General features: G+C 40.4%; 1 protein-coding gene across 4 annotated transcripts in view; it reads right to left on the reverse strand.

Annotated features, from left to right (window-relative positions):
• Positions 1 to 597: 597 nt before the first annotated feature.
• slc22a15 (solute carrier family 22 member 15) overlaps positions 598 to 12,553 on the reverse strand; it is a 54,828-nt gene continuing 42,872 nt past the window's right edge. For 3 of the 4 annotated variants that reach the window (XM_048608862.1, XM_048608859.1, XM_048608863.1), the window contains exons 8-12: positions 10,908 to 10,993; positions 9,847 to 9,970; positions 8,836 to 8,908; positions 3,665 to 3,829; positions 598 to 1,536 (exon numbers count right to left, since the gene is read on the reverse strand). In XM_048608862.1, coding sequence (XP_048464819.1) covers positions 1,489 to 1,536; positions 3,665 to 3,829; positions 8,836 to 8,908; positions 9,847 to 9,970; positions 10,908 to 10,993 — 496 coding nt within the window. In that variant the 3' untranslated portion in view covers positions 598 to 1,488. The remainder of the gene's footprint in view (positions 1,537 to 3,664; positions 3,830 to 8,835; positions 8,909 to 9,846; positions 9,971 to 10,907; positions 10,994 to 12,553) is intronic. The other variant, XM_048608861.1, reaches the window with a different exon arrangement.

Consider the following 12,553-nt stretch of genomic DNA (forward strand, 5'->3'; position numbering starts at 1 on the left):
AGGCAGGGAGCCGGGTCACTGGATCCACCCGCCAGAGGCAGGGAGCCCGGTCACTGGATCCACCCCCCCAGAGGCAGGGAGCCGGGTCATTGGATCCAACCGCCAGAGGGAGCCGGGTCACTGGCTGTATGTGACAGAGTTGGAATGTGGGGCAGTTTAGTCACTAGGTCTCAGCACATCTCCAAAGAGAAACTGAAATGGATAATGGGCAAAACGTGCATAAACAGAATAGCTTTCCTTTCTCTCTAAGGTGTTTTTTGCTTGACTGATGGACCAATCCTACATTCTGTCTACCTGCCAAGTGAAATGGGAGCAGAGGAACCAAAATGTCTTTGGACAAGTCACAGGCAACACTGAAGTCAATTAGCATCCTGTTACTAGGTGGTATCATTCAAGTGCAGTTACATGCTGCAGAATAAACGCAACACACATTTCAATGATAAATATTGCACATTAAATGAGAACCATTAGCAATATTACTAAAATATAAATCAAACCTAAATGGATCCAATGGAAAGCTATCAAACAGCCATCCAATATGGATGAGTTGAGAGATAAATTATACTTGAATATTTCATCTGAACTATCAAAATTAAATGTTTAAAGATTTATCTTTTAGTTTTCTTGTGAATCCTGGAACAAAAAGGCATCAGAATTTGACGTCACAATCCAGTCCGTTTGAAGGGACAACTTTTGAGATTCCAACAGTAAGGGAGTGATAAAATGCCAACACAGATATTGCACCTACAAAATTAAGTTATTCTAACGAGAGACATTTTTCTATGAACTACAAAGCTGTAGCACTGTAGGGCTCCTTAATACAGAAGCGCAAAACTGTAGTATTTCAGAATAAATGGAAAAATGTAGATTTTTAAAAAGTGGTCCTTTTAGAAGTGACAGGTGTCAAAATAGAAAATCTTTACAGAGATGTATGTATGTATGGATGTACGTACGTATGTCCAATACATATAAATCACTCAGCGCTCTACATTATAATGTAAGTTACATTAAAAAGAAATTGGAGCTTAAAGCTTCCCTAGCTTCAAAGTTACATTTCATGTTAAGGCTCATAATTTAACTTCAAAAGTCTTATGCAAATGAAGGCTTGTGAATAAATTCTAATACCAAAATCTTTTGTAAGTGATCATATTCCTCAGATAATGCAGCAATTTTGTACTTGAAACAAATACTTGCAAAACTGCAGAAGTAGAAATGTAAACAATAGCAATTCTCAGTTCCTGAGAATTAATGTTGGGAAGTGAATAACTGAGGTATTTCTTCAGCTTAAATACGTCTTTCCTTGACCACTTGGCATGCTGTCATCTTGATGATCCAGCTCATTTAAAATGTACCAGTTCAAAGTCTCTGAACAGTTTATATAACCTCTTCCAGAATCTTGTAAAATTTCTCCTTGAAACTCTCAGTCCTCATCTGAGAGCACTTTTCTTACACCAAGTGGATTATCCTTCCAGTACGAGTGCTGTTTTGCTAAGCCTCTGATCTTCGTGACTGAGTGATGTCCTGTGATTCAACCCCCTGTTAAATTAATGGAAAACATAAACAATTCAGTCACTAACTGAATAGGCCTTTTAAAATGATTACTTTTCACTGCAACAACTTACATTTATATAGTATCTTTAACGTAGTTAAATGACCCAAGATGCATCAAAGGGTCACCACACCTCGGGCATGGGGAAAGGTTGAGAAGGAGAATCCTTCGTGGTAATGTCAGGTAGAGTGGGAATTGAACCAAAACTGTTGGCATCACATTGAATTTCAAACCAACAGTCCAGCCAAATGAGCTTAACCGATCCAGGTCATCAACAGGTAGGCTTTAAGGAGGGTCTTAGAAGGGTTAGAGAGGGTTAGGGAGAGATTCCTGGAGGTCAAGGCATAAAGAATTGTGGGTAAGACTATCAGCAGGGAAGCAAAGTAAATCACAGAAATGCAGGTGGCCACAACTGGAGGCGTACAGAGATCTCAAAGGAAAGCTGGATGATACAGGTAACTGAAGGGCAACACAATGGACAGATCCGAACACAGGGACGAAAATTTTAAATTGAGGCATTGCTGGACTAGGAGCCATCGGTCGTCAACAATCATAGGGGTGGTGACAGGTCAACAGAATTTACTGTGAGTCAGGATACATGCTGTAGAATGGGAATGCCAATAACTAACATACAACAGAATGAATACTTAGACTGAATTTTACCTTAAATGTCAGTAAACAATTGACTTTTGACATTGAGGAGAAATTCAGATTTCAATTAACGTCTCCAGCCTATCTATATCCTGCTATGTCCTCTGGCAATCCTCCTATCTGCATCTCCCTCAATCTTTGCATTGTCCACAAACATACTAATTAGGCCGCCTACATTTTCCACAAAATCATTTTAAATATGTATGTTACAAACAACAGGGGTCCCAGCACTGATTCCTGCGGAACACCACTGGTCACAGACCTCCAGCTAGAAAAACACCCTTCCACCACTATTCTGCCTTCTAAAACCAAGCCTGTTCTGTATCACGCAGACCAGTTCACCAAGGATCCCATGTAACTTCATCTTTTGCGTCAGCCTGACATGAGGGACCTTGACAAAGGCCTTGCTGAAGTTCATATGGGCAACATCTAGTGTCCTGCCCTCATCAATCATCTTTGTCACTTCTTCAAAAGATTCGATCAAGTATGTGAAACAACCTTTCCTGCACAAACCCATGCTGCCTATCTCTAATAAATCCATATTTTTCCAAATGAGAGCAAATCCTATTCCCAAAAAATCTTCAATAATTTCCCTACCACTGACGCAAGGTTTACCAGTCTGTCATTTCCCAGATCATCCCTGTTGCCCTATTTAAACAAAGGAACAATGTTGGCTATTCTCCAGTCCTCTGGAGCCTCTCCTGTGACTAAGCAGGATACAAAGATTTCGCATAAGGCCTCAGCAATTTCCTCACCTGCCTCCCTCAGCATTCTGGGATAGATCCCCCATCAGGTCCTGGGGCTTGCCTACCTTAATGCTTTTCAAAACATCTTCAGAGGAAGGGTCACTGGACCTGAAATGTTAACTCTGCTTTCTCTCCACAGGTGCTGTCAGACCTGCTGAGTTTCTCCAGCCATTTCTGTTTTATTTAGAATATAATGTCCTTTTATTGATATATTTAATAATGGTACCTGTGCAGCTTTAGCAATATAGTTTTAAAAAATTATCACTAAAAATATGCATTTTTAATACTCGTCAAGTCCACCATCTATGATTAAACTATACTGCTTAATTGGCACACCAGTGTTGGAATCTAAGATTTTTATGACATTTGAAAGCTTATAAAACAGACCTCATTATTGTTCCTGCAACTTTAAATTTTAACCATCTCAAAACTGTTTAAAAGTGGGTATAATGAATGATGATTTAGAGGTGGGATAAGCTTTATGGGAAAGGTCAGCTTTCAGTATAGTCTTTCTTACACCATCACAAAACATCACAGAAACGCAATAACTGCTGAATGGTCTGGCATTTGAAATTCCACAATCTTTTGCACTGTGTCGAGAATAAGATGGTTAAATCGATTAGATTCAGAAGCAGTGAGAAAAGAAAGTTGAAACACAAGTTATGAATTTACTTAGAAAAATATAATAAGAAGAAACATAAATGTAAATGAAACTCACTTTTTTCCTTTTGTCTTCAAGCTTCTGGTAGGCTGGAGTGTGAAGATCCTCTATGGACTCTGCAATTGGTTTATTTAATGTTTCTGGAAGCAGGAGACCCAGGAAACCTCCTGACATCCCAGCAATCCCAAACACTATGAACGGCATTGATGGATTCAACGACTTCTGAAAAACAAGAATCCTCACCTCAATGCATGTTTGAACTGATATGACTAAGGAAAGACAGGTACATAGGAACATTCTGTACTACATTTCAGTAAGACCATGGGTGATCCGCAATCAAACGTCTTATGTCCATCTTTACCATCCATCAATTTCAACATTTGAACTGTCAAGTGATCTGGCGTAAACTGCTATTTGAAGAGGAAGATTTCAAACACCTACCACCCTTTTGGAAGAATTTGACAGGGTTCTCTGGAGTGGACTGGGAGTTGGAGTGGATGTGGCTGGGGAATTGAGAGGGGAGTCAGGGGAAACACTAAGCAATTAATCAACCTGCATGTGGTTTCCCCAATACAAGGGTAACCACAGAGAGTAGCAAATACATATTGTGAACTGACTGTAGTACAAGTAAAGCATTGTTCCACACGGAAGGAGAGTTTGAGCCTTTGGATGGTGAGAAGGGATAAGGTAACAGGGCAAGTGCAATGATTCCTGAAATTGCATGGAACTGGTACTTGGGGAGTGGAGTATGGTGTCATGGAAGGAACAAAAGAGGAAATGAGCATGCAGGTACTGCAGCTAAGTAACAAAGTAACTGACATGTTGGTCTTTATTGCTAACAGATCAGAGTACAAGAATAAGGAAGCCTCACAAGAAGAGTTCTGGTGAAACCACACGTTCAATACTGTGCACAGTTTTGGTCTCCATGTCTAACAATGTACTTACTTAGCAGGTAGTACAGTAAAGGTTTACTAGGTTCCTGTGATGAAATGATTGTCATGAAACACTGAGTAAATTTGGTTTATATTTCTGGTGTTTAGAAGAATGAGGGGTGATCTAATTAAAACATACAAGGTTCTAAACAGGCTTGACAGAGTAGACTGAGGGGTTATTTTAGACTGGCTGGGGCATTTAAAACACAGAGGAACAGGCACAGGACGAGAGCTCAAATCATTCAGGACAGAGTTGAGGTGAAGTTTATTTACTCAGAGGGTTGTGAATATTTGGAATTTTCCATCCAGCGATTGTTAATACATCAATAAAAACAGAAAGTGCTGAATAAATCCCAACAGGTCTGGCACCATTCGTGCAGCAAGAAACAAAGTTAATGCTTCAAGTCTGAAGAAGTCACAACAAACTTGAAACACTAACACTATTTCTCTCTCCACAGATGCTGCCAGGTTGGCCAAGTTTCATTTTGTTTTTATTTCAGATTTGCAGAATCTCAGAGTCACAGCCACAGAGCATGGAAACAGACCCTTCATCCATGCCGACCAGTTATCCTAAATTCATCTCATCCAATTTGCAAGCTTTTGGCCCATATCCCTCTCAACCCTTCCTATCTGTGTACCCATTCAATGCCTTTTAAATGTTGTAGTTGTACCAGCATCCACCACTTCCTCTGGCAGCTCGTTTCACACACGCACCACCCTCTGCGTGAAAAAGTTACACCTCAGTTCCCTTATACATCTTTCCCCTTGCTCCTTAAATCTATGCTCTCTAGTTTTGGACTCCCCTACCCTGGGAAAAAGGCCTTGGCTAGTCACCCTGCAGTATTTTACTTTCCTTAATACTCCATCATTTATGATATATTCCAGGCTGTGATAGATCGTTGATACCTCAGTAATAAAGGGATAATGGGAAGGTGGCGGTGGCAAAACGAAGTCTAGGCAGAAGATCAGCCATGCTTGCACTCACATTTACCAAACTGATTCCCGAGATGGCAGGAGTGATGTATGAAGAGAGCATGGATCAGTTAGGACTATGTTCACTGGAGTTTAAAAGAATGAGGTGGGGGACCTCATCGAAACCTATAAAATTGTAATAGGACTAGATAGGGTAAACGCAGGAAGAATGTTCTCAATTACTGATTAGTCCAGAACGAGGGATTATAGTTTAAGGATTCAGGGCAATGCATTTAGGGCTGAGATGAGGAGAAAAATTCTTCACGAGAGGTGAGCCTGCGAAATTCTCTGCCACAGAAAGTGGTTTAGGCCAAACATTGAATGTTCTCAAGAAGGAGCTAAGTATAGTTCTTAGGGGTAAAGCAATCAAACAGTATGGGGCAAAAGTGGGAATAGGGTACTGAGTAGGTTGACTCACCATCATATTGAATGCAGGAACAGGCTGAAAGGGCCAAATGACCTACTCCTGCCCTTATTTTCAAATGTTTCAACATATAGGGCTTCAGATTCAAGTGGCCATCTGAGCTACTCCTGCTCCAAGTTCTCATGTCACAGCAATCCAGATACAGACCACCCCAGCATAATATATAACACTGAAACATGACTTCTACATTCTTGTATCCTAGCACTCCAGATATGAAAGAATTCATTCAACTTTTTAAAATTATTTTCTGCATATGATCATAACATTTTAAAGAGCAGTGTATGAAAACCCTTTTGACCTTCCACTGCTTCTCATTCAACCCTGTTCAACTCTTTTTAGGTTCAAAGTTGATGTCCTCACATTTGTTTCACGTTTATTCCCTTACGTAATCGATCAATTTCTTTGTAATTTTACGCTTTCACCAAGATTGCTTACAATCTGTGCCATCAGCAAATTTCCCAACATCTAAATCATTAACGAACACAGTTGTTTGAGGTCCCAACATAGATCCCTGCAGTATACCATGAGTCAAGAGTGTGTAATGATTGTTGCTGCCCATTATCCCTACTCTGTCTCCTGATGCTCAGCCAAATAGGTAAACAGGTCAATAACTTACCCCCTCTTCCATGAGCTTTCACGCCAGCTTGCAGTTTCTGAGGACAGACTTAACAAATGTTTTGTGCAAATCATATAACTGACATCCTCAAGCAACGATTTCCACTACTTTGACCATATCTTCAAATAATTTAATCAAATTTATTAGGCATGACCTACCCTTTACAAACCTAAGCTGGCTTTCTCTGATGAACTGAAAAGTTTCAGGATGTTCAGTCACCCTAGCCTGAATTACAAGCTGTAGAAATTTCCTGACAACAGATGTTATGCAACTTAGTCTGTTATTTCCTGGTCTGCTTGTCACCTTTCTTAAATAGCAGAATGGTTCCCGAATCAAGATAACTTTGGACAATTACAGATGTTTTTAATCAACTTGTTCAAACATGTTATGACACATCTCTGGAGCAGGTGGGATTTGAACTTAGGCATCTGCAATGTGTTAATATGGAAATGCTGTGTATTAACTGAGTGTGGACACATGCAAGCTCTCGTTGTGATTAAGAGCTGTTGACACCAATTGAAGAAAGGTGAGGTCTGTGTGATGCAATGGTAGTGTCCCTGCCACTGGTCCACAAGGTCCGAATTCATGTCCCAATTGCCCCTGTCCCCAACGTGTGTCACAGCATGTCCAAAAAGATTAATTAAAAACAAACGTAATGGTCTTGCAGTGCAATGGTAGTGGCTCTACCTCTGGGCCAGAAGGTTGGATATGAATTCCACATGCCATGGAGGTATGTCATAGCATGCCCGAATAGACTGATTGAAAATATTTATAAGATCCAGCTCAGGGTCTTGTGATGTAGTGGTAATGTACCAACTTCTGGGCCAGAAGGTCTAGTTTCAACTCCCACCAGCCATGGAAGAGTGTCATGGTATTTCTAATTAAAAATCATGGTAGGAACCAGCTTCCACCCAGTTGGGTTGGTCTGTAAAAGGGCAATGTAATCTTCACTTCTGCTGGAAGAATTATCATGAATAAACCTTTGCAGAAGACAGAATGGCTCTGGTTTGTTCCCTTGCCAGATGGATGTTTACCGCTTTAACACAATGTTCTCACCTACTTCAAGATGAAGGTGGCAGCTGCAACAGTATTGTTTACCAGATCACTTTGTGAGATATAAATGTAAGTAATTCTGATGCTAATGCTTTAAAGGGGGCATTTTTCAAACAGTGCAACAATGAAATATTGCATCAGTGATGTTACAAAAATCTTTACAAAATGAATTAAGCTGGAGATCACAAATAAATATTATTTTTCCTGTAAGAATGAAATCTATAACAATTGCAGAACTAATATACCACAAGCTTTTATCAACTAATTGAAAATTCCTGCCAAACAACACTAGTCAGGGACATATTGTTGAGAGCAGAAAGGGCCTTCAGACATGGTAGCCTAATTAATGAACAACATGGTCATGAACTGAGCATTTTTTTTTAAAAACAATTAAACATTGAGTGGAAGTGATTACAATAAACTAAATCTGCTCTCAATCGTTCAGTATTTCAAGGGCTTAAAGTTCACTTCAGTTAGCAAGTAATTCAAACCACTTGAGACTTCATAATAATTAACTTGTCCTGATTTTAACAGATCTCTAGTAAACAAGAAAACTGCATCAGGTGGTGCACCTCATGCAAGGTCTATGTCACAAATGAATGTGAACACAATACATATCCTTGCTCCTTCACCAAAACAGAATCACGGAAAATTACAGGAGGCTATTCGACCCATTGTGCCTGCAATCTTTGAAAGAGCTATCCAATTTATCCCCCTTGCTTTCTCTTAAAACCCTGCACAATTTTCCTTTCTCACTATTTATCCACTTCTCCTTTCAAAGTTACTAGGGGATCTGGTTCCACTTTCCAGGCAGCATATTTTGGATCTCAACCACTCTCAGGAGAACGCAATTAATGCTGCCTTTTGTTTCTCTTGTCAGTGTCTCCTCATTATCAATTCGTCAGTGGTGGAAACGTTTTTTCCTTATCTATGCTATTAAAGTCCAACACTTCTATCAAATCATACTTCAATCACCTTGGTGTCAACTTGTCAATAGTCTTTCCAATTTTCTGAAATACTGCATCCCTGATGGCATTCTAGTAAATCTCTCCTGCACCATCCTTCCAGCCCTGACATCCTCCCAAAAGTATGGGAACCAGGATTAGACACAACAGCATGGGTCTATTTACTTCAAAAGGAGTTTCGTATGACTGATTGAACACCCATATTCTGAAGTGCCACTGAGCAGGTCCAAGGAGGCTTCTGCATATATAGAAAAGTTAAAACTAACCAGCGATGGAACAAATGGTGCCAGAATCCCACCAACTCTACATGACATTGAGCAGATTCCCAATCCAGCATTCCTGTGTGAAAGAAACCAAATCAGATCAGAACAGGTTTGAACGTCAAACTCTATAACATTCACGAACCAATTGCACATCAGATAGTAGAAGGCACTGCCACCCCCAGGTGCCAAAATCTCATAGCCTAGAGGGCAAGACATCAATTTTGTGTCTTCAGAATTTCACATGATAGAAATCTGATCAGTAATTCATGTTTCTGACCACACGCAGATACCTGTGCCATGTTTCAGACATCTCGACATTGACTTCTAAATTGAACTAGAAGTGAGCTAAACTACGTCCAACAACAAACACATTAAATCGCAAAGTGGATTTTCAGTACTTCAAAATGAGAATGCCTCTCACTGCAGCAACTCTTAAATTCCCTCTTCATGGTCTCAATGTACTTACAATACTTATACTGACACCTCCTGAATTGCTGCAGTCTCAGTCTGGCATCATTCAATTCTTTTATCAGTCCTTCCCCAAAAAAATACACATGAAGAAACTTTAAAGATGGGCTGGTCAACCCAAGAAATTGAATAATCTGGATGAATCAGGCTTCAAAAAAGAAATCTCTCAGTGAAACCTGATTTACAGGAATTATTGTTTGAAAAATTGCTCATAGGAAACCAGGCAAAAATGCTTGTGAAAACAAGAGTTTCATTTTTGCAACTATCAGTTATGCAACTAGTCTCATTTCCTCAGGAGAGCCTGGTTACCTCAACAATTCCTCAGCAAGAAGGTCAAATGTACTTTGTAGTATCAGCTGAAAAGGATTCTCAGTGGAATTAGTGTGCTCAGGGTGGTTGCTGTTTAAATTTCTGTTTTAGCGAAACAATGCTCCAAAACATCAGATTCATGTATGAAAGGGACTACATAAATGCAAGTTTCTCTTTTCAAGTAACAACGGAAAAAAAGCTAAACTTGTGTTGTCACCATAATAGAATTGTATTTACCTGATCACAGTTGGGTAAAGCTCTGCAGTAAAGACATAGACAATATTAAAGGCAGCACTGACAGCTAACTTTCCACACAGTGCTAATGAAGTGACATTCAGCAAGAATCCCATGTCAAGGCCTGCTAAGAAAAAAAAATACATCTTTAGATTATGGGGTAAAGGCAGGCTATACAGAGTTAGGTAACAAATGAGTCATAGTATAATTGAATGGCCAATTGGCTCAAGAGCCAAATGTTTTGCTCTTGTTCTTATGTTCGACACATGACAGCATGTAAACAATGGTCTCCTCTACATTGGGCAGACTGGGTGACTGCTTCGTGAAACATCTCTGCGCTGTTCGTAAAAATGAGTTTCCAGTTGCCTGCCACTTCAAAACACCATCACCTTCCCATGCCAACATTTCAGCATCAAGCCTGGTGCAGTTGTCCAGCAAAGTTCGATGCAAGCTGGAAGAACAACACCTCCATCTTCCACCCAGGTACCTTACAGGCCTCAGCACACAACATTGAGTTTAACAATTTCAGAGCATGAATATCTCCTTCCATATTTGTTACCCATCCCCACACCCCAGGTCCTGTTCTGTATGGGTTGCTCCCAACACAGACAATCCACTTTCAACTGTTCATACTTCCCGTTAGCACCCATTCAGCAGTTTTGTCTCTCTCCTGGCTTACCAGCAGCAATCCCTTAGTCTGCTTCTCCCTCTCTCTTTCTCTCCCTCTCTCTCTGGACACCATCTCCATCAAATTGACTCAGCCCCCCACTCCTCATCATCAGCACATAAACCACTACATGCAAACTGCTTTCAGTTTCGGCAAGGGTTTAGTGGACTCAAAATGTTCATTGTTTTCTCTCCACAGATGGTGCCAGACCTGCTGCATTTCTCCTGTACTTTGTTTTTGTTTCAGATAATAACAACTTTTCAATGTTGCACAATAATACCTTATAGATCAGGTAGGTACTCAGCAAAAAATCCATTAGCAACGGTCTAAAGAGAAACAGATCAATTTAATGTTATATTTATCATGAACAGGGAAATTTTTTTTAAGGTCTTCTTACCTAAATGCCTAGGCAAGAACATGGTGCTTATGCAGGCAACCCCTGCAAATAACAGGAATGCTGCCATTGTTTTGCGTCTTCCTGACCTTGGGGTTAGATTGGAGAGAAAGAGAGAGTAGAATTATATGTCAAAATAAAAGAAGACGCCCAATCACATTACATGGAGAAACTCCTGGAATGGCAAGACACGCACAGGTTTACAGAGTTCTGTATATCATTTAAATAGAAACGCTCTTGTATAACTGTCCATGACACTTGACGTCAAACAACAACTTGTTCAAATCATTCAAATCACGCCATTTGATACAACAGAAAACCAACTACATCTGCCTGAACCTTAGATCAAGCATTCTAACCTTTCATCGGTTAAAATCATTGATGGGCTCACTTGGTAGCAGTCTCACCTCTGGCAAAGGATCTTGGGTCAACTCCTACACCAGAGACTTGAAGTCAAATTCCAGGCTGACACACAATGAAGTGCTACACAGTGAAAGGCATCATCTTTCAATGAGACATCAGGCAAAGGCACTATGTGCCCTGTCGATGTAAAAGATCCCATTACATTATTTCAAAGGGGAGCAGGGAAATTCTGCTCTATGCCCTGGCCAATATTCATCCTTTGACAACAGATTATCTGGGAGTCGTTTGTGGGTTCTCCTTGTGCACCAACTGGCTGCAGCGTTTCCATTGTTAAAACACTTCAAAAGCACGTAATTGCCTGTAAAATGTTTCGGGATGTCCTGAGGCATTGAAAGGTGCTTTATGCGAATGCAATTTCTTCTTTTTCTACCTTATATGTTTCAGACATAGTTATTCCTTGAAAAAGGGAAGCAAAATCACACATAACCTCTGATATCAAGTAAGATGAAGTTGCCATAGTCCTACCAGACCATTGGGCAGCTCTCTCATTGGAGAGAGATGACTGGTGGTGGTTTAACCTGAGGCTCATCACCCCTCAGGTGAGGGGCGAGGTTGAAAAGGAGAGTCCTCACAGCACTTCAGCTGGTGCAGGAATTGAACCCATGCTGTTCACATCACTCTGTACTGCAAATTAGCCTTCTAGCCAAAAAAGCTAAACCAACCTCCTCCGTCTAAGGTACTAGAGTGATATACACTCAAAAGTATTTGAGTACGCATTCCATTGAGTATGTTCTACAACATGCCCTTCCTATCAATCTAATTTACTTATTTTTATAGAACTGTGAATTTTCTTGCCCACATTTCTCTTTCATCCACTGTCCCTGTGGTTACTGAAATACATTGACTCCTGGCCCTCCAATGCAAGCAAATTAAAATTCTCATCCTTCCACAGCATTGCCCATCCCTCTTTCAGTAAGTTCCTCCAGCTGTACAATTTTCTTCCCCCAACAAACCATTCCTCCAACTCCAGCCTTCTGAATCCTCCCCACTAGTTCCACTCAGATCTTGACAATCATGTCTATACGTCCCTGGGACCCACTCTCAGAAATTCCCTCCTTCTGCCTTCCTACTTCCCTCTCCTCCTTTAAACACAATTCTGTGATCAGGGTGTGAAATATTATAAGATGATATTAAAAGGGAAAGGAAGTAGTGACAGGTTTAAAAGCCTCAGAAGTAGATAAATACACAGGCCTGGAGGAGATGTATCCAAGGCTGTTGAGTGAGTC

This window comes from Rhincodon typus, chromosome 20 (genome assembly GCF_021869965.1).
Source record: "Rhincodon typus isolate 14 chromosome 20, sRhiTyp1.1, whole genome shotgun sequence".
Lineage (NCBI taxonomy): Eukaryota > Metazoa > Chordata > Chondrichthyes > Orectolobiformes > Rhincodontidae > Rhincodon > Rhincodon typus.